The following is a 22589-nucleotide window of genomic DNA, read 5'->3' on the forward strand; positions in this document are numbered from 1 at the left end:
TAAATTTCTTTCTTTTTTCTCTCTAGTTGAGGGCCACTGGTGATTTATGTACCCAACTCCTCTGTGCACAGGTGACAAGTTAAGCAATCCTAAATAAATATTAAAGGTTTAAATAGTAGTGATTGTAGGACAAATAAAATATAACAACTGTATTTACAACATTTAAGTGAAATTGAAGGGCTTCCCTGGTGGCTCAGTGGTTAAGAATCCGCCTGCCAATGCAGGGGACACGGGTTCGAGCCCTGGTCTGGGAAGATCCCACATGCCACGGAACAACTAAGCCCGTGCGCCACAACTACAGAGCCTGCTCTCTAGAGCCTGTGAGCCACAACTACTGAGCCAACGTGTCACAACTACTGAAGCCCACGCGCCTAGAGCCCGTGCTCCGCAACAAGAGAAGCCACCGCAATGAGAAGCCTGCGCACCACAAGGAAGAGTAGCCCCTGCTCACCGCAACTAGAGAAAGCCTGCGCGCAACAATGAAGACCCAACACAGCCAAAGATAAATAAGTAAATAAATTTTTTTTAAAAAAGGTAACTATCCTTTAAAATAAATAAATAAATAATGAATAAAATTGAAGATGACATCTGAAGAGATTTGTTCCCTGTGTGTATTTCTGCCGCCCTCCCCCCATCCTCATCAACCAGCCTACTGTTCCTTTCAACAGTATTGTTACCAGGGCTTTATGAAGCAACTTCACTGCTGATTTATGGGAATCCCTAATTTACGACAGGCAAGCTGACCCAGATGTTGAATTACAGGAACAGGAAAAGTAGCTTAGGTTCACACTCTTGAATGGGGAAATAACAATGAGAAATTCATATCACCAATAGAGTAATAGTAAGTTCTTTTTTGGATTGGAATAAGGGTGAGGCCTTAATTGGGATGAAGACTAGAAAAGGAGTAGCCATTCACTCCATCAATCCTTCAAGCAGGAATTTTTAGTGCTAAGCACACGTGCTAGGTACCTGTTAGGCAACTAGGGATATATGGATAAATAAAACACAATTCCCTAAGACCCCGCTGTATAGCACAGGGAATTCTGCTCAATACTCTGTAATGGCCTATATGGGAAAAGAATCTAAAAAAAAAAAAGAGTGGATATATGTATAACTGATTCACTTTGCTGTACACCTGAGACTAACACAACATTGTAAATCAACTCTACTCCAATAAAAATTTTAAAAAACAACAAAAAAACAAACAAACAAAAAACACAGTACCTGTCCTGTAATTGCTTACATTCTAAGGAGGAGTATTCCCTGTTCCGACCCGACGGAGAAAATCATTAGATTTCCTTTGCTCAAACTGAGATAGGTCTGGAGGTAAGTTTTCAGAAATTGTATGACAAGGCACCCTTTAAGGTGCTGTGGGGCGAGGGGGGGTCTTTCCCTTGTTGACCCTGCTCCCCTCCCCACACGTGAAATGCGTACTTCACTACTAATTGTTTGAACAATAGCTAATTCGTAAATTCATAGTAATAACTAATTATTAATAATCCATTATTTTATTATTTTAAAATAAATATTTTATTACTTCATAAATAAATATGATGGTATATTACAACAATAAATTAAATAATTTATTTTATCATTTATTTTTATTAATAAATATATTGGTTTACTGCAATAATTAATGAAGATGAATTAAAATAAGTAATTAATTACTAGTAAAGTTTCATAATGATTAATCAAAATAATTTGCAAATGTGCTGCAACAGCTCAAGAACTGCCTCGGGGAACATTCATTGGTTCTTTCCACTCTTTAGCCTCAGGACGCTGGTCACTACTTGTGGGTCTTGAACTCTTACTTTCTCAATTTCAAAAAGTACTGCCTGGCAAATTGAGCCTTCTGTAGGTTTGTAACATTTCGGAAGGTACTTTTTGGCCTTGCTGCCAGCCTAGAGGAAAGACTGTGAGGAAGCTTGGTGAACCTGGGATGCTCAGGAAATAGTCCTGCTTTCCAGGTCCCAGCACCGCCCAAGAATGAGTTCCTCTGGGATTTAGAAGCGCAGGGGGTGGATTCAGAGCAGAGCAGAAGTACCACCCTGCACAAGGTGATGCGGAACTCAAACTGGTTTAAGAAGACTCTTGATTAATGAATGGATAGATAACAGTGGGTTATTAAGGGAAATCAGGGAAGTTCCAAGTACACCTCAGGCCTTTCAGGATGGTGTCTTAGAATGCAAACACTGGACTCTCCCTCGCGCTTCCCCTTGGTGTCGTGGTTGGAATTCTGGGCTAGTGGCCTTTGGTCTGATCTGCAATGACATTTCTGATCTTCTTAAGTATACCATACCAGAAAAGGTCATGCTAGAACACCCAAAAGAGCAGGTGAGCTGTCTCTAGGGACAGAGTGTGCCCTGAACACAGCCCCAGATTGGGGCACAAGTTCAAGCACGCCACGCCAAGCGCACCTGCATCTGCTAACTGCAGACTTTCAGGGTGCGTCATGCTGATGGTGATGATGTCCATGGCGACAGTAGTAACCACATGGATCTCCTTTGCCCCAAATATCTGGGGAGGGACAATTCATCAAGGTGGTCAGTTTCCAAATGGGCAATCCAGGAAATTTCCCTTGACTCCAAGCATAGAGGGGTTTCCAGAGACTAGCCTTGGCTAGCTCCACTCTCATGCCTCAAGACGTGTGGCATTGTTGGGGGAGCTTCCAAATAGCATACCTTCCTGGGGCTTCAGCATAAATTCCCCAGGAGCAGGGATGGTTTAGGTTCAGAGCTCAAGGATCCCCATCACCCTCTTCCCTTCCCCTTTCCCACTTCCTTCTCTCCTTCTCTTTCTCTTCCTTCCTCTCTCCTTCCTCTTCTCCACTGTTTCTTCTTTCCGCTTCCCTGGCTTTCGGTTACGAGCCTTCCTGCTGTGGCATGGATGACTCTGCCAGGACTTCCTGGACATCCAGGAGGGAAGACATGTCAGTGAGACTGGGGCTACCCCTTTTCTTCTAGCTCCTTCTATGGCAGAACCCACAGCCCTGGTGAGTACACCCAGACTGTGGAAACCCTAGCATTGATGGGAAAGAAGAGAGGGGCTTTTGAGTCTCTTGCTTTCCTGTCCGTTAGAGTCATCATTCTCAACCAAGGTTTGAGGCCAAAACTGGGGCCTGATTCAGTGATGGAAACCCCAGGCTTCAAGGCTGAGGTGGTGCAATACGGGGCAAGATTGCGGACAGGAAGTGGTGTGGCTGCATGGGTATGAAGGAAGGGCTTCCTCCCTCTCTGACACTTTGTATTCTAAAGGGGCCTTTCTCAGCTTGCCTCCCTTCCTCCCAGCCCAACAAACAGCCACTCTCAGATTTAATTCAGATACCCGGCCCAATGTCTGGCACACAGCAGCAGTGTGAATACAGCCAATCAAACCTAGTCTCCAGAACTGGTCTACTTCTCTTGTACCTCCGGGAACAAAATAATCATTTCTCTGATTTATACGGAATTTCTACTTTTTCAGAGTAGCAGTTGGGGAGCTGAGACGGCCCTCAATGCTACTGGGATCTGGATAAAGATGTTTTTAGCAACAAGTTTCATGAACATTTGGTTTTCAGAACTCTCATCACCTCTCCAGTTATTTGGAGGGGACTTGTCCCCATCACCATGACTCACTACCCTGGACTACCCTAGTTTTGGTTCCCTAACTGCAAACTTACTGTTGACATCAAAAATGGGGGCCTAACCCTCCCTAAATGTGAGTTCAACCTCAGTGAACACACAGCTTAGGGAGGAAGCCCCTGTGTCCAGCAGATATTTTGAGTAAAGTTCTTGATAGCGGATAAGGCAGCTGGCACATTGGAGCCAAGTGACTGGGTCGGGGGATATCTAGGAGACACAACTGAAGGATTTGGAGGAATCAAATATGATGTGTAGGTTTCTGACCAGATGGATGATAGAGCCCTTTATTAAACAGGGAAAAACAGATTGAGAAGCAGGTGTGAAGGGAAGATGATGAGATCACGAGTATGGTTTTGAACTTGTTGAGTGGGAAACGTTTGTGAGACGGCCTTTCAGAGACACGTGATGGGCAGCTGAATACACAAGTCTGCCCTCTGAAGGGAGAGCGGGGCTCTGGGTACCGATGTGGGAGTTGTCTTATAGGGAAAGGTGGTGACTGAGGCCCCAAGAAGAGGAGCCCCTTTATACTGAGAAGCAGGTAGAGAGGGTAGAAGCAACACCAAAGCCAGTGTCACAGGCTGTTAGGAAGTAAAGGAAGATAAAGCCTGAGACATGCCCATTAGATTTAGCAAAAAAGCGCCTACTGGGGACCTCTAAGGGGGCAGTTTTGGTGAGGTGGTGGGAGCAAAAGCTAGGTTGTCTTATGGCAGAGGCTGACAGATGTTCGCCTAAGCCCGCTCCTCCAGCTCCTGGGCACGGGGCTGAGTTTCATTTCCCAGCCTCCCTTGTGTCTGGGTGAGGCCACGCGTTTGAGGTCTGGCACAAGGACTGTGCGTGGGAAAGGATGCACTCTCACCTCCAGGATACAGTCCTTCCCCACCATCCTCCACGGACTCTTCCTCCAAGTCTCCCAGTCAGGGTAGAGGATCTAGGGGGACTCCAAGGCCTCGGGGGCCCAGAGCAGCTACATGGAAGGAAACTGGTCCCTGGGTTGTTACATGGCGCCAGGGGGCTCTGGCCAGTGGGGCTGGTGGGCACGGACTCCCTGGGGTCAGCAGCGGAGTGGGTGAACAGCCAGCTGGACAGCCGTGACCATAGGGGTCAGAGCAGATCAGCAGTCAGACAGCGAGAGGGGTCTACAAGCCAGAGCCTGGAAGTACTGCAGGGCCAGGTGAGCCCCAGCCAGAGTGTAAAATGCTCCCTTCCGGAAAGCGCTGGAGTTGAAAGACAGCAGCAGCAAAATGCTGGCGGGTACAAGATGCATACTTCACGTGTCCATGCTCTCCTCAGCTACATAGGCCCCCGGGGCTCTGGCTCTGAGTCCATCCTTCACAGATGGGCCGCCCGGACTGTGCAGCCCTGGCAGCCTGGTGAGGTGCTGACAGAAGGTCACACCACATTTAGCCACCAGCTGAGCAGGACCCTGGCACGGCGGCAGCCTATCAACTACAGTGGGTCAGCAGTCAGATCCCCTGGGGTCTGCTTCTGGTCCTGCTTCTAACTCACAGGTGACCGTAAGCAATCCCCTCCCCCTTGCCACACCCCTCAACTACAAAGTGAAGGGATGAGGCTGGATGATCTTAAAGTCTCTTGTGCTGGGAATTCCCTCGGAGTCCAGTGGTTAGGACTCCACACTTTCATTGGCAAGGGCCTGGGTTCAATCCCTGGTCGGAGAACTGAGATGCCACAAGCCGCGTGGCTAGATAATTCCACCATCCCCCTGAAAGAGTTGTATTCAGGAAGCTTTGGCCTGGTCTTGCCAGCAGGCACAGGCCCTGTCTAACAGCAGCCTTCCAGCGCCTCTGACCAGGGAAATCTTGCCACCATCAGCCTGCATGAGTTAGAAGACACCAGGCCAGCCTCCAGTAAGCAGGGGAAGAAAGAGAGAAAAGAGGAAAAAAAGAGGAGGCTGGTGGGGATTAGCCAGTAGGAATCCTGGCATGAGGTCAGCAAGTTCTTCACCCCTGGCAAGAGCTGCTTTCTATTTCTTTTCTCTTTTTAACCATTTACATTTACAACAAAGCACTTTCCCTGCTGTTCCCATTTCTTGTTCCCTTTATGATAGGCTGGCTCCACTTTCCACAACTCTCTTGTTCCAGGAAGAAAGAGAATTGGGAGGGGATGGGATGTGTTCTCCCATTTTGCTTTTCTTGCTGGGGCCACTTTCAACTTGGCCTGGTTCTGATTTTCCTGAAAGAATAGAGTTGGAAGGGACCTTTAAAAGGAAATAGCTCTCCTCTCCTCATCTACCCAAATATTTGCTTGTTTAAATAGGGGACAGATCTTCTCCATTCGAGTGTGATTCAGACTTCTATAAAGTACATTTGTCCCCTGATCCTATGACTACTAATGGAATGGGAGGTGACCTGGGAATATACAGAGCACATGGGAAAACCAGCCTCGAGTAGAAAATCTTCCAGGATGGTCCAGCCTGGGTGGGAAAGTTGACCAGGATGGAGGGTCAGGCAGCGCATAAGACAAGCACAAGTCACGCCCAGCACACTCCTGCATGACCCAGCTGGGGTGGCAGGGGAGTCCCACCCCAAACGTGCCTCCTCATCTAGCATGGATGTGACCATGTGGGAGATGACCAGGAGGAGAAGCAAGACCCAGGAGCTGCAAAACCACCTGAGGAGACAAGAGATGATCTCTTCAGGAAGAGGAAAGGTATTGTGTCTCTAAATTCTAAGAACTTGGCGAAAGGAGAGAAGATAACACCTTTATTATCCATATGCTAGAGGAAATGCTTCTGCACAAAAACGGAACCTACTAGCTGCCAAAGTGGACACGCAGTGACGCCTGAGGATGGCCTCCCTGCCTGGATCCGCTAAAGGCTCTGAGTCAGGGGCCTGCGAGAGCATCATGCTGAGCCTGGGCTGCTGGGGACACGGCCCGGAGCTCCTAAGAGCCGACCCGGCCACAGGTCCCCCGGTACACAGATGCAGAGGGAAGCCTCTTCCCAGGTGTGAAAAAGACCAACGCTCCTTGCTGGGCAGAGGAGGACCGTCTTTGGGCTTCACCGGGGCAGGCAGCCAGCCACAGGGTCCAGCCGCGGCACCGGCACAAAGTTCATGGGGCAGAGCAGCAGCGGGCATATCTTCTCGTGCTCCTTCAGCACCTCGCTCAGGTGCTTCAACTCCTCCGTCAGCTTCCCGATCTCTCTCCGCAGCACTGTGTTTTCTTGCTCCAGGCACTCATATTCCTGGGAAGACAGAAATCAGTCTTCAGCATCGGTTCTGAAACCACGTGCCCTTCCTCTGTTCTCCGGGCAGATCTAACCCCGGCCACGATGCTCACCTCCTTCCCTGAAATCTTTCTCATTAACCGTGGCCGCCTCCACCACTCAGATTTGTTTGTTCATTTGCTTCACGTCACTCCCCTCCCACAAGGATGAGGGCCGGGCTTTGTTTTTTGAATCATCTTTATTATCTTATTTATAATTGACATAAAATAAAACGCACCTAATTTTAAGTGTATAATTTGATGAGTTTTGACAAATGTAAACAACTGTGTTGATCAAGACGCAGAACATTTTCATCACTCTGAAAAGTTCCCTGATCTCCCCCTGCAGTCAGTGGCCCTCTCCCCACAGCCGCTGATCTGCTTTCTGATGGTTTCTGCTGGGTTCACTGTTACAGCCCCAGCACCTGGAACAGTGCCTGGAACATAACAAATATTTGTCGAATGCTGAGTAAATGAATGAAAACACCCCTTGCCTTGGCTTTGCTCCAACACTCACCTGTTAAGCTTCCACTATATCGGAGTTTACAGAGGCTCAGAACTGTGGGAGATCAGAGAGCCCTTAGCCCAGACCACACAGCGCAGAAACTTTCCCTATGTAATTCTAGCTCCGACATCCAACTTGTGCTGGACACTCTCTCCTTCAAAGGACAGTTCCTGCTATTTCTGAGCTCCTCTTTGTACTATCCAAAATCATTCTCTCCTTTAAACCCACCCACTGGGCTTGGTTCCACCTATGGAACCACATAGAGTACATGCGATACTTTTTCAACATCACAGTTCTTGAAATGTTAGGAGACGGCCCCATACCACTTCCCCTTAGGTATTCTCTGAGCCCAACTGCTTCAGGTCCTCTGAGTTCCTTGGGTTTTAGGACTTCTGGTTCCTCCGCCCTTCGGGAGGCCATTCCCAACACACGTTCCAATTTGCCAGGAGCTCTGAGAAAATGTTCCCAAAACACAATGCACGACTCTGGGGATGGTCCCGCCATGCAGAGGGCAAATGCGTGAGGTAGTCTGCTCTGGGTGGGACCCAAGTGCGCAGCCACCTAGCTCTGGGGATTCTCTCTGAGAACGCAGAGAAGTGCAAGCTTTGTCTGCATCGGCCGCTTCTCTGTTCATACTTGAACTACAACTGATATTTTGGCTTAAGGGTAGGCTTTATATCCGCTTCTACTGAATTTTGCCCTGTTTGCTTGGTCATCTGCTAGCCTAGCAAAATCTTTTTGAATATTGATTGTGTCAGCTCCTGGGTTAGTGATACCACACAGCTCTAAGCTGTCCACTAACTCGATGAAGTAGGTCTTCCTTTTCTTCACCCAACTCATTAATAAGTCCTACAATACTCGGCCACTTGCAGAGCCCTACGGTATACCAATAGAGACCTTCTTAAGGCTGATGATCTTATTTGCATCTTGTTGAAATGTTGTTTTCAATCATTTCTAGGTTGATTCATATGGTTAGGCTTTGTTGAACCATGCATACCATGCATTTCCTGAGCTGGGAGCCCAACCTTATTATCTTACCAGTAATTTTTAAGAAATATTATTTTAAGAGTCTGATTTTCTTACAGGCCATGAAGATACATGCAAATTCTCAGCTCTGCCTCTTTACTAAAGCTGTTCTCCTCAACTGGGCTGCCTTCCTGCTTTTGTGTGGAAGGTCAAGCCCACCACCTCCAGGAAGGCTTCCCAGATCATAGCACCTAATGGAACCACATCTCTCATTACGTGCTCTATTCAGTCTTGTATCATAGTCAATCTTATTTATATTAAATAAGGTCTCTCCCCGAAGATCAGAAATGTATAGCAACTAGGGGCCTCTGCTACCTTCTCTTGTACCCCTGCCTGACAGGCCCCAGTGCCAACATCTACGAGCTCAGTGACTCCACAACCCTCGCCCTTGGTCTCCTTCTCTTGTCCCCTTCCTTCCCTCTCTCCCACTCTAGGCACTTTCCTCCCTCTCAGAACAAGGGCGCCAGAGAGGTTGCACGTAGAGGCCATCGGAGCTATCTCTCTGCCTCCTGTCTTTCCCAGGCAGGCTCTCAGGGTGACCTGGAATACTCTCCATGGCAGCGGGCCTCGCCCTCCCCGCCACAGGCTGAGCTGGGCCACTTTGGCCCCCTAGTACCCTGGCTGCATTACGCCTTCAGCTCTCCTCCAGGCCTACCACCCCCAATGCCCCAGGCTCTCCTCTGGCCTCTGACAGCTGTAGTCCGGGAGTCAGAATTCAGTCTCCCAATGCAGCAAGAGGCCCTCTGTGGGCAGGAAGGGTCTGGCTGGGAGGAGGGGATGGGGACCTAGGCATTGTGGGGAGCGCTGCCTGTAGCAAAGGGCTGAGAGAGGCCACAGCTCTGGGTAGTTCGCACATGTGCGCGCGCACACACACACTCTCCACCCTGCACCTGGAAATTCTCTTCACCTCCAAGTAAAATGAAGAATACATTTGAACGGTTCCGATGAGCTAAGATTTTAACTAGATTCCAAAGAACAGAATTCTCCCTGTAGCAGAATATTCCACATGCCTTTGTATAGTTACTGAACGCTGTGGCAAGATGCTTCTGAGCTTCTGAGCTCTACCTCTGGAAGCCACAGGGGCCGTGCTGCCGAAGTCCACGGCTCTCCCCGAGCCCCAGCTCAGAAAGGCCACGGAGCTGCTTGTCGCGGGCCTCCAGCAGGCCCCTCGGCTGCCTTCTCCACAGGGACTTTCTCTTCTGGGATTTAAGTTTTACTCATAAATCTGCGGAGGGGCTTTTACTGAGCTGAGGGAATAAAAAGAGAAGAAGTCAAAATCTTCTTCAAGCGAGACCAGTTCCACAAAAATAAAAGAGGGAGCTGAGAGGGGAGGAAGAGGAGGTGAGAACGCTGAGTGGGTACAATGGGGAATGAGTAAGACCCACTTCAACCTGAGGAGAGATTACCTGGACTCAACATATTTGAAAAATAAGCCAAGGACTTTAGACCCTTTGTTATTTCCAAAGAGATGATCAGTTTAGCTCAAATCTCGCTGCCTTTCCAATCTCCTATCCCGGGAGGATTTGAGGTCACTGTGCCGCCTTCCCTGGGTATGTGCAGGACACAGTCACAAAGCAGAGACCAGAAATGGGAGGTGCTGAAATCACTGCAAATCCCACTTCTGCCTCAGAAATTAAGCTGTCTAGGGCAATGATTCTCAACTGGGCCAATTCTGGCAGTCCCCGGGGAACATCTGGAGCGGCTGGAGACAGTTTGGGTTGTCACAGCTGGGAAGGGGGCGCTACTGCCTCTAGTGGGTCGAGGCCACGGATGCTGCTCAACGTCCTACGGTGCACAGGACACCCCCACCCCAACGAGGAAACAGCTGACCCCAAATGTCCATAGTGCTGAGGTTGAGAAGCCCTGGTCTGAGCTTCTAAAGAGAGGTTGATTGAGGAACGAGGTGCTGTCTGGGGTGTGATTCAGGGTCTAGGATGCCTTTGAGGCAAAGACTGGTAAAGAAGCTAATGTGGGTATCAGGGACCAGAGATGATAACTAAGGTGGGAAGGAAATGAGGGGAAGGAAAAGTCCATCAGGAGGACACAGACCCCATTTCACAAGCGAGACAACTGAAACTCAGAGGTACGGTGACTTTTCTGAGGTCATGCAGACATGGGGCCTGATCCCTGACTTCAAGGTCAACTGCAGCTCTCAGGCAATGACAGCAATTCTGCTTTCGCTTGGCAGTGTCTGGGCCTAAATTTCCCCCCATGGTGGTTACCAGCAGTAAAGGGCTACGAGAGCTCAGGATTTTACCGTAAGTCTATTCCCAAGCCTTAAGCTCATATACTTCCCAGCAGACAAATTGTGTCACCAGCAAGGGCTGTACAAATTAGTGTCATCATCAGTTTCTAAACCCAGTGAGGACTGACATGAAGGATTCTCTTAGAGTATGCAATATCTGAAAACACCAGGGCAACACGTGGCACAACCATATTGCCCAAGAAAGTTGTCAGTTTGTGACATTTGGGGCTCCTGAGGATGGCATCGCTGCCTTCCTTTTCTGACTCAAAGTTCTTTCTCAGTCTTACACCTTTGGGTGCCTGGCTTGAACCAGTGTAACCCACTTCTGAGACACTTTCAACTGGGCTTAGAGACCTGGACTGTTTTCTTGGGTTCCCATTTGTGAATCTGGACCCGGGCCATGTGCCTAATATTCAGAGACGAATACGGGTCAAAATCTCCATGAGAAGAGAGGGTAAGTGCCTTGAAGGGAAGACTCGAAAAGCCACAGTGAACAGCGAGGTGCACAGATACACACTAGGAACTGCTTCTCATCACTGCGGGGCGACTTCTGGCAGCCACCACCCTGAGGGGGAAACTCAGACACCTCTGAAGAGTGACCCCAGCCTCTCTCTGGCTTGGCCTGCTCAGGTTCTCCTCCCGCCCTGCCCTCCAAGGGGGTTCTGCCCTGCTGGATAGTCCCCCGGCTTTGGGGATGGAGAGCTGGGGAAGGAAGAAGGCAGCCAAGAGACTTGTAACAGCCGGGACTGGAGGAGGTTTTTCTGGATGTTGGAGGTGAGAGAGGCTCAAGAACTGAGTGGGCAGGAGAGGAAGGTGGGAATTTTAAACACGTCTTGCTCTAAATATTCCCCTTCATGGTGTTCAGGAAAGGCAAATAAAGAGCTCAAGTTACTTGCAGATATTTAGCAATGCTAGCCCACAGTACAGGATAGAGGAATTTATGGGGTAAGGGCTTTACTCAAAGCCCTTTTTTTTTTTTTAACATCTTTATTGGAGTATAATTGCTTTACAATGGTGTGTTAGTTTCTGCTGTATAACAAAGTGAATCAGCTATACATATACATATATCCCCATATCTCTTCCCTCTTGCGTCTCCCTCCCACCCTCCCTATCCCACCCCTCTAGGTGGTCACAAAGCACAGAGCTGATCTCCCTGTGCTATGCGGCTGCTTCCCACTAGCTATCGATTTTACATTTACTCAAAGCCCTTATGATGGGCTCAGCTCCCCAGGGAGTAGTGGGCAGTCATGGCTATCAGGTGGCAGTTTTCTGTGCCCTTCGGTGTCTCCCAATGAGCTGGCCTCATTCCAAGTCTGAGGAGAAGGTTTCCATGCACTGTGTCTGGCTCTTACTTTTCCCAACCTAGATGTGTCCTGGGAGCCCCAGGGAGCCTGAGGGGCTTTCAGCTGTGACCCAAAGCAGTGTGCTAAGTCCTCTGCCTGCAGCTCGCTGGAGCACAGTAAAATTATTCATCACCAAATTTTTTAACCAGACATCCCACTCTCAATATGTAGATATTTTTCAAAATCTAAAAACTAGTCACCGGGCTTCCCTGGTGGTGTAGTGGTTAAGAATCTGCCTGCCAATGCAGGGGACACGGGTTCGAGCCCTGGTCTGGGAAGATCCCACATGCTGCAGAGCACCTAAGCCCATGCACCACAGCTACTGAGCCTGCATGCCACAACTACTGAAGCCCTCGCGCCTAGAGCCCGTGCTCCACAACAGGAGAAGCCACCGCAATGAGGAGCCTGCGCACTGCAACAAAGAGCAGCCCCCGCTCGCCACAACTAGAGAAAAGCCCGCATACGGCAGCAACGAAGACCCAACACAGCCAAAAATAAAATAAATAAATTTTTAAAATAAATAAATAAACAAATAAAAATAAATTAAAAAAATAAAAATAAAAACTAGTCACCAAAGTGACTACTGACACCAGTGACCAATGACACTTGTGTGTAGCTAGTGACGGTAAAGGGTGGACTTCCGCTTTGGGGCCTGTGTATGGATGGAACCACTGTCCTGGCCTCCTTGATACTGTGTTTCCCAACAAAACTGGCCTTGCTGAGGTGATCTGCCGGTGGTGCATGATCCTAATCCATTCTTGTAGCTCCACAGAGAAAGAGGAGGAGGGCATGTTCTTCTGTGGAGGAACTGGGTTTCAGATCAGTCGGCCCCCTTCTGGAAAGGGCAACTGGCACAGTTATGATTATGGACAGCAGAACAAGCTAAGAATCCTATGAAGGGCCCTCCACCCACCGTTCTGAAAGGGATTAGGCAGGAGTAAATGTGGCAAATCACCCCTAAATTTCCCGGACATCTAGTTCATTTCGTTATCAAATCCAACAATGGCAGAAATTGAGAGACCCATCTTTTTTTGACACTGTAGTAAAGTATTTATGTTTGTGGTAGGCAGAATAATGCCAACCCCCATGATGTTTACATCCAATCTCTGGAACCTGTGAATATGTTACCTTACATGGCAAAAGGGACTTTGCAGATGTGACTAAGTTGAATATCTTAAAAGAGGGAAATTATCCCAGATTATGCAGGCGAGCCCAGTGTAATCATGAGAGTATTAGGGAAAGAGGAAGCAGAGAAGGAGATATAACAACAGAAACGGTGTCAGAGTGATGCAGGATGAGAAAGACTCAACTGGCCAGTGCTGGCTTTGAAAATGGAAGGGGACCAACAAGCCAAGGAATACAGAAGCCTCTAGAAGCTGGAAAAGGCAAGAAACGGATTCCTCTGCAGAGCCTCCAGAAGGAATGCAGCCCTGTTGACACCTTGATTTTAGCCCAGTGAGACCCATTTCATATGCCTGACCTCCAAAACTGTGAGATAAAATAGATCTGTGTTGTTTTAAGCCACCAAATTTGTCATAATTTGTTACAGCAGCCATAGGAAACGAATATACTTTCCTTGAGACTCTTATGCCTCCCAAGGACAGGAATGAGATCTTAATCCTCTCCTTGTGACCCAGTGGCAATGCCTTGCCTGCAGTGGTTCTTGATAAATATTTGTTGAACGAATCTACTCGACCCTTGCTCCATGAAAGAGCTTGTCCAAGTCATTTAGTCACCTCCACACACATAATCACTTGGGATTTAAAACCAAGTGTTCTCTAGTGTATTTTGATATTGATGCACCTGGCTCCAACTAGAAGTTCCTCGAGAGGAAGGGCCTTGCTGGCACATGTGTTCTGAACATAGGGCCTTGCACTGACCAAGCCACAAGTCCCCTCTGGGGGTTATTTGGTAGCATGAAGCTAGAACCAGGCTTGCTCCAGGAGCAAGGGGGAGGAAAGAAAGGAGGCAAAGGGCATCCCAGTTCCTCTGTGGAAATTTTACAGAACTAATCCCGGCTGGGACGGACCTTCCCTGACCCTGGTCTGAAGATCCTAGTCTCTTTCTACGGCCCAGACTTCCTACTTTCAAGAAAGAACGTAACATTTATAATCTATGGCCCTCTGTGAATATATATCAGTGGGTCACCTCTCCCTGGAGCCTTTGCATTCTAAATCTGTTCTCTGCTCAGTGTGAAGGGGTTTTTAGAGACTGTCATTTCCCCCTCATAACACCTCAGAGTCTCCTGTGCTATCAGTGCCCCCCAGACTGGCCTTGCTGAGACAATCTATGGCCAGAAAGTGTGGCAGGAGAGAGCTGAACTAAAACCCTTAATATTCACACCAACCCTGTGCAAAGACAAGAGCATGGGAATGCCATCAATTCCTTGGACAGATCCTGGGATGCCTTCGACGTTAGTTCCCATGTCCTGACTGTGAGATTATGTGGGATTATGCACCGGGATAGAGGAAAATGGAAGAGTTTAGAATAAACCTCAGGTTCCTGATTTGGGTGATAAGATAGATGGTTAGTTAGCTCCATTAACTACAATTTGATGACAGTGAGAAGAAAAAGTCTCAGGGTGAACAGACACGCTATCATGGTCACGCTACGGCTGAGGAGACTGTGGCGAGCCATTTGGAGGCATCTAAGCAGACACTGGAGATGTGGGGTTAGGGCCAGAGGTCTTGGAGTAATCAATGCCTACCTGAGAGTAAGTGATGTTGGGAGCTGACGCTGGCAGAACAGTTAATAGATTAAATCTTCCAGGGTGAGAAGAAAAAAGGGCAGAGTCTGAAAGCCTGGTCAACACCAACGTCTAAGAAAACAGAGGTAGAAAAGTGAACAAAGAAACTAAGAAAAAAGTGGTGAAGAGGGTCAGGAGAAATAGGAAATGTGGTCTTTTAGAAGCTAAAGACCTTGAAAGAAGGTTTCAAGAAGGCGAGGATCAGTGGTGTCAGAGGAGCCAGCAAGGTGAAGGATGAGGGGACGAGAAAGAGGTCCCTGGACCGGGCAGTGCCAGGGCACTAGTGGCCTCAGCGGAGCAGCTTCTGTAGGAAGCGTGCATGTGTGTGTGTGCATGTGTGTGCGTGCATGTGTGTGCGTGCATGTGTGTGCGTGCATGTGTGTGCGTGCATGTGTGTGCGTGCATGTGTGTGCGTGCATGTGTGTGCGTGCATGTGTGTGCGTGCATGTGTGTGCGTGCATGTGTGTGTGTTGGGGGAGCAGAAACGATATCACAGAGGACTGGGGAATAAACAGGAACTGAGGACATGGAGACAGCAGGTCTTTTTTTAATAAGCAGGGAAATAAAAGAGGGAAAGAAAAGAAATGGGGCGCCAGCTTGAAAGGGAATCAGGATCAAAAGGTGGGTTCTTTATTTTAGAATAAAGGAAACTTGAGTGTGAGATGCAACCAGTGAGGGAGAAATCAGAACACCAGTGAGTGAAGACTCAGAACACTGGGCTGGAAGGACACAGCAGAATTAGACGTGCATGTGGCTGACCTGGTGATGACCAGGGTGTGACCTTAGGTCCACCACAGTGCAAGGGTGGAGGATGACTCCTTGCCATGGCCCTTGCATGGCCTCCTTGGCATGGCTCTGCCCTAACCACACTCTCACCTCATGGAGTTTGTCAGCCTTCTGGGTCTGCTTCTTCCGGCTTCTCTGAGCAGCAACTCGGTTTTTTTCCCTCCTTCGGACCTTCCTGTCATCATCCTCAGGGCTCTGGGGGGGAAGGTTTGGTCAGGTGTGATGCTGAGGCCCCTCGCCTCACCTTCCCTGCCCTCTCTCTTCACCCAGCATTGCTTACGGAGCATCACCATTTTCTCTGCAGCCACAGCAGTGCTTGCTGCTACATCAGTGGGGTAACAGCGGCCCCGCGTCGAGGAGCACTCACCGTGCGCTATGACTGTGCTAGCTGTTAACCCCTGTCGCCACCCTGAGAAATGTGTGGTGGGACCGCCATCTAAAAGATGAGGAATAAGAAACTCAGAGATGCTGAGGAACTTGCTCCAGGTATCACAGCTAGTAGCGGGGCGAACGGGAAGTGGAACTCAGGTCTGCTGGACTCCAGACCAACGTTCACAAACCTCTCCCCTGCAGGGCATGTGCCTGGAAGAGGTGTGGCGCTGGTGCTCATCTGAGGACGGGAAAGGCAGAAGGCGGCTGCTATCTGGGACTTGCCGTGGGCCGGGGCTTCCGCCACCACACGCAAACAGGTACTTTTGATACTGTGTACAAATCACCATTACGCTGATAACTAACTGCAACCACGTAACTCTCCCAACGTACCACGTGATCCTGAACGCCACAACAATAGGTTCCTTTGAACAATGTCTGACTGACGTTTTGTTTCACACACAGGTCAGGGCGAATGAGAAAGCAAATTTATGATATGTCTTGAAAGCTCTTGGCTGTATATGAGATTTAACCAAACTCGGTCAAATCCTTCAAGAGTTATCCTGAAACAGGCAGGCAGAAAAATCCACCTACCACGGTAAAAAACACTTCATCCAGTTATAGGAGACATGGAGAAGTGGGGCAGTATTTGCTTTCCAGAACCCTATGAGAAGACACCCGAGAAATACTACCTTTAAAGAGTGTAAAGGCCAAGAGATTAGTGGGATACAAACACAGGAAAGCTACTCAATTATTACTACTAATGGAAAGCAAATATTGATAACATAAAATAGTGCATGTTTTCAGTTATCATTTTATCTGGTCTAATATTCCAAATAAGGAAAGACCCATATCACCTCCCCAAGTTACAGCAGGTAAAGAATTTTCAGCATATGCAAAATATAAAGCTATGAAAGGATAAGAAGAAAGAACGTAACAAATAGAAGCGGACTGGAGGCAGTGCTTAAGGGAACAGGCATAAAATGTTAAAAGGCAGTCTTTTAGAGGCAAAGAAGTCTCGGTAGATATAACCGGAACACAACGGCGAGTGCAGCAGACAGAACTTTTAGCTTTAGAAATACACAGTTCCTGGTTTTGTCTCTTACTGTCAATATGGTCTTGGGTAAATGACTTAAACTCTCTGATTTTTCCATTTTCTCATTTGTTGTGCGATTCATTCATTCTTTCAGTAAGTATTAACTGAGTACCTGCCATGTGCCAGGCACTCTCCTGGGCACTAGAGACACATGCCCTGAACAAGTGGTCAGTAATCTCTGCAATGATCATCCTAACAGCCCAATGCTTGGGGCTGCATAGGATAAAATGAGATTTTATCCCAAAGCTACCAGAGCATGGTATGCCCTCAGTAATCTCTGTTAAGTCTGCTGCTATTTTTTATTGAGTCCCCCATAGTGCCTGTCACCAAATCATGCCTCTCTGTTCATCATCAGAAATTCATAGGGCACATGAAGCAGTCTGCATTCTGCCCTGTAGAAGCAGACACTCCAAACTGGATTTATCACCTATCATTGTCATACCTGACAACCAGCAGAAACATTTAATCAAGATGGAAAGAGGGGAGCAAACTGTTGAGATATTCATATATTATTAACCACATCTCAATTAGTTCTCATAAATATCATGAGAAGTGGATATTGTTATACTGATTTTACACGTGGGGAAATTGAGGCTCAGAGAGGTTGAGCAAATTGCCCAAGGCTACTCAGCCTGTGTGTGGCAAAGCCGAGGCCTAAACTCAGATGTGTGACTCTCTAGCGTCACCCGATGACATTCTGTGCCAGGCACCGAATTGAGAAGAAGGGCATAACCATGAAAAGACTCACTCCTAAAGCAGCAGAGCGGGAAGTTCTCATACTGCAGTCCCTGCGGGCAACTTCGTGTCAGTTTCCCGAGTACGCGATTGTAAACGTGGTGGAGGACAGCGCACAGGACCGAGCGCCGGCCAAAGGCTTTCCACCAGTTCTGAGGGTGGAGTCCGCCTACTTCTGGCCCCTACCTCGCACCGCTAAGCCATTCGGGAGGCAGCCGGTAGATGTTGGGAGTGCCTGGGCACGAGTTTCCCCTTGTAGCGGAATTTCCCCTCTCCACACCTTGGCCCCCGCTCGGAGCGGCGGGGAAGGACCACGCGCTCTGGCGGTGGGGTGGCACCCGGCGGCGGCGCATGGATGGCGACGCCCAAGGCAGCGGGGACCCCACGTGCGGGGGAGCGTGGACAGTGCCCAGCCCTACCAGGCGACGGCGCCCTCTGGCCTCTCCCCCCTCCCAGGCTCAGGAGCCCAGTCACCATCCCGGATGCCCCGGGCACCGTGCATGCGCGGGGGCGGCAGGGCAGAGACGCACGCCAGGGTCCCTGGCCCGACCCCGCGGCCCCCACACCGCTCGCGTCTAGCTCCCGCAGCGCCCTCCACGCTTGCACTCAGTGGTCACCACCCGGGAGCCCCAGCACCCACCTCCTCGCGCCCCCAGGCGCGCCCACCCCCGCATCGCCCGCGGTCCTCCCCGAGCCTCTAGTTCACTACCTGCGGCTGCGCCTGGTTCCCCGGCGCCGCGAAGCTCCTCTGCAGGACGCTGCCGGCGGCCGGGAGCCCTTGCGACATGCCGCGCGCTTCTCCGGCCCGGCCCGCCCCGCCGCGCAGCCTAGCGGAGGAGCGGCCGCCCGGCCCGGCGCGCCCTGCACGCGGGGAGCTGCCTACCGGCTCTCTCCCGCCACCGGCATCCCCGCGCCCCAGCACCTGCCGGCCGCCGCCTCTGCCCCGCCCCCTCGGGCTTCCCGCTTTCCCGGCTCCAGCGCCCGCTGCGCAACGCCCGGGTTTCCCCACCCGCCAGTCCGAGCCCGCCGTCCTTCCCGTCCCCAAGTCCGCCCCGCCCCCTCCTTCTCCCACCCCCGCCTCGTTTCCTCCTCTCCCCGCCCTCTCGCCGCACCTCGGGGTCCCAAATACCACCCCTGTCGCGGCTTTCCGCTGGGGCCTCACTCTTCGTGGAAGTCACGTGGTGACTCCGAAACCCGGGAGGGAGCGTGAAGCCCACCCACAAGAAGCGAGGCTGGGCAGGTGGGGGTCGAGGAGGTGCCGCGCAGCGTCTGGGGTCTTTCGGCCGCTCTCGGAGAACTCGGGTTGAGACACACAAGTGGGTGGTTTGGGGTTGGTGTTTTTTTCCCGGTCCCGTCACGGCATCTTCCTGCGCATCGGCCCCGCCTTCCCCCAGCGCAGGGGTCACAGTCTCGGGGGACTTTCTCCGCCTCGATCAGTCACGCGGACGCCACTCTCGCTCCTTCCGCGGCCCCCGGCTGCCCTGACCCGGAGGCGCAGGCCAGGGGAGGGGACAGCGGCTTTACCGAGTCCCACCGCGCACCCTGAGAGCCACGGGGCACTCCAGGGCCTTTCTGAGGGGAGCACCTGCTCCAGTATTCGCGGGGCTGTGGGAGGGAGCCAGGCGGGGCGGCCCCAAGAGTGAATTCCCTCAGTGGAGGGTGGCGAGGAAGAGGTTGTCCTGGAGATTAACAGTGGCTGGGCTTCCCCGAGAGCCAAGCTGGCACGGACGTCGCTGTATAACAGGTTCGGGGATCTGGAATCTCCGTGCTAACGTTAAATGGACCAGATCCTTTTTCTTTCTCAAGATTAAAGTGGCAGATGCTCTGCCAACAGGTTAAGATGCGTGACTTCTTCATGCCAAACAGGACGAGATAGAGGTCCTGAGGCGCGTTCCCTCCACCTGACTGCCAGTTAAAAGATGCAAAGCCAAGCGTTGTTGTACATGGTCCCAGCAAAGAAAAAACAAGTGGTTATGGGTTTGCGGTCTGCTTACTGTGAGCACCGGGAAGGAAAGATAACCGCGAACCTGGGTGGGCGGGTGGGAACCAGAACCAGGAGGTCAGACGTGCCTTCCGAGTGTAGTCGCTTAAGCTTTCAGGCTCCAGGCTCTTGGGCAGCAGTGGAGATTGGGGGGGGGGCGGGGAGGGGAGTGGGGGCGGGCACTCTGACTCCCAGTCTAGTGCACGTGGCTCTCCACCAGGATTAAGACCCTTGCAAAAGCTTTGAGATGCAGCCTGGCCGAGGGCAGGGAAGCAAGTGGAGAGTCTTGTCTGTGTGTGCAGGGGCTTCGACCAACTGAGAGGAGAGTAGAGGTGCACGGCAGCGGCGGCGGGAGGATAGAGGGCGGGCACAGCCCTTCACAGGGACGGTACCGCACCCCACACCATTAAGGCTGCACAGCGGAGCCATCTCTACATCTACCTAGATTTCTCTTCTCATCTCCCTTTTATCCTTTTCTTCTCACAGCATAACTCATGGTTGTCCTGGGGCTATTATTCTGCTTCTTACACAGGCACACACAATGTGCCTAGCACAGGCTCCATGCACGATTGATTAGTAAATGTACTGCTGTAGGTCAACTGAGAGCCCTCATTCTTGGAAACTTAGCAGGACTCTAACAAGATAGGAAAACCTCTGGGTCAAGTGGTCTTTAATTTTTAGAAATGCAGTCATTCCCCAATATGGGGAAGGGACGAGCAAGGTGAAAACGCAAGGACATTTAGGGGCACTCCCACACTTCATTCTGGTTATTGCCCCTTTTCTGTTCTCACTGAACCACACCACATCCTAAGTCCTTTGGGACTGTACCTTCCTCCCCTTTCCCCAGGGAGCCTGGAATCCTGCCCCAGCACACAAGAACTCTTCATACAGGCATAGACCTACTGTCTCAGTTATTCAAGGGTTTTTTTCAAGTGTATCTAAAGGAAGAGTGTTGGTTAACTGGTGAGCATTTAAGGAACAGATTAATTTGACCTGCATATCATTTACATCAAAATGGATGAATGAAATAATTAGATATAGAAAATAAAATCAGGAAGATAGAGCAGAATTAAATCCTTTATCAAAGCCCTGGGGGTAAGACAAAGTGGAGAGAATATTCTAAGATGACAGATGATAGGAAAAACCACATTGAAAAAGATCTGAACTGTATAACAATGTTAAATTGCTTCAGATGACAGTATAACAAGTAAATTTAAACCAATAGCTGGGGGGAAATATTCACAATAAATATGAAAAAGGGTTAAAATCTCTATTATATATACAGCCCATGGAAAGGAATAAGAAAAATATTGAGACAACCTCCCAAAGGTAAACCGAGCAAGTGACAGGAACTGGCATTTCCCAACAGAGAAAACAATCAAGGAAAATAGATACAGGAAAAATACATATTAAAATAAGAAACGTTTTATACTATTAAATTAGCAACAGAAAAAGTTGTGAGAGTGTGGTGAAATTGGTACTCTCATACTTCACTGGGATCATTGTAAATTGGTACAAACCACTGGGAAGCAATTTTATTGTAATTTTTAAGAACCATGCAAGAAATCACTTTTGACTTAGTTTTCCCCAGAAAACTTCTAGAAAATCAAGTTCATTGAAAGTATTAAAGAGAAAAATACTGTATGAACTAAAAGTTCATAATAATATTTTGAGTGAAAAATTGTAAGCAACATATATGTCCAATTATAGGTGAACAGTTAAATAAAGTATGTTATAACCATGGTATAGAATATTATGCATCTTTAAAATTACAAGCATGTAGACAAATTGGCTACATGGAAGATTTATTTGATATGAGGTAAAGTGAGGGAAGAAATCAGGGTACAAAAGGTACAAGTATGACAGATATGTAAAAATATATGGGGACTTCCCTGGTGGTGCAGAGGTTAAGAGTCTGCCTGCCAATGCAGGGGACACAGGTTGGAGCCCTGCTCTGGGAAGATCCCATGTGCCGCGGAGCAACTAAGCCCGTGAGCCACAACTACTGAAGCCTGCATGTCTAGATACCGTGCTTCGCAACAAGAGAAGCCACCACAATGAGAAGGCTGCGGACCGCAATGAAAAGTAGCCCCCACTCACCACAACTAGAGAAAGCCCACACGCAGCAACAAAGACCCAACACAGCCAAAAATAAATAAATAAATTTATTTTTAAAAAATATGTGCATAACACTACTATACTGTACACTTAAAATGGCTAAGATGGTACATTTTATGTTGTATGTTTTTTACCACGATGAAAAAGTGTATGCATGAGAGAAAAAATTGGAAGGGAATATACCAAAGTTCTAGCTTTTCTTTTGTGGTGGTGGGATTATGAATACTTTTACTTGTCTTTTTTTTTTTTTTTTTTTTTTTATTTATTATTATTATTATTTTATTTTATTTTTTGGCTGTGTTGGGTCTTCGTTTCTGTGCGAGGGCTTTCTCTAGTTGTGGCAAGCGGGGGCCACTCTTCATCGCGGTGCACAGGCCTCTCACTATCGCGGGCTCTCTTGTTGCGGAGGACAGGCTCCAGACGCACAGGCTCAGTAGTTGTGGCTCACGGGCCCAGTTGCTCCGTGGCATGTGGGATCTTCCCAGACCAGGGCTCGAACCCGTGTCCCCTGCATTGGCAGGCAGATTCTCAACCACTGCGCCACCGGGGAAGCCCGCTTACTTGTCTTTTTTAAACTTTTTGGAAAATGTTTTATTATGTTAACAACTTAAAATATTTTATATTTACAAGTGATATTATCTCCCCTGGCCCTAAGCTCATTTGTCACAGCAGAATGCCAAAAACCTCTGAATAAGTGGGATGCTCTAATAACAGCCTGTTTTCTTGCTTTTCTGTGATATTTTCTGGTTCATTTTATTCGAAGTCAGGAGGAGAAAGAAAAATGAAAAGGAAGAAAA

The 22589-nt window shown here is 49.1% G+C and overlaps 1 protein-coding gene across 1 annotated transcript; it reads right to left on the bottom strand.

The window, feature by feature from the left end:
• Positions 1-6343: 6343 nt before the first annotated feature.
• BATF3 (basic leucine zipper ATF-like transcription factor 3) lies at positions 6344-18538 on the bottom strand. Its single transcript, XM_061185578.1, has 3 exons — positions 18403-18538; positions 15584-15688; positions 6344-6822 (listed from the first exon to the last, which is right to left on the bottom strand). The coding sequence occupies exons 1-3, from the start codon at positions 18478-18480 to the stop codon at positions 6637-6639; spliced, it is 369 nt and encodes a 122-aa protein (XP_061041561.1). The 5' UTR covers positions 18481-18538; the 3' UTR covers positions 6344-6636.
• Between the last annotated feature and the right edge of the window lie 4051 nt (positions 18539-22589).

The sequence above is a fragment of the Eubalaena glacialis genome, chromosome 3, assembly GCF_028564815.1.
Source record: "Eubalaena glacialis isolate mEubGla1 chromosome 3, mEubGla1.1.hap2.+ XY, whole genome shotgun sequence".
Lineage (NCBI taxonomy): Eukaryota > Metazoa > Chordata > Mammalia > Artiodactyla > Balaenidae > Eubalaena > Eubalaena glacialis.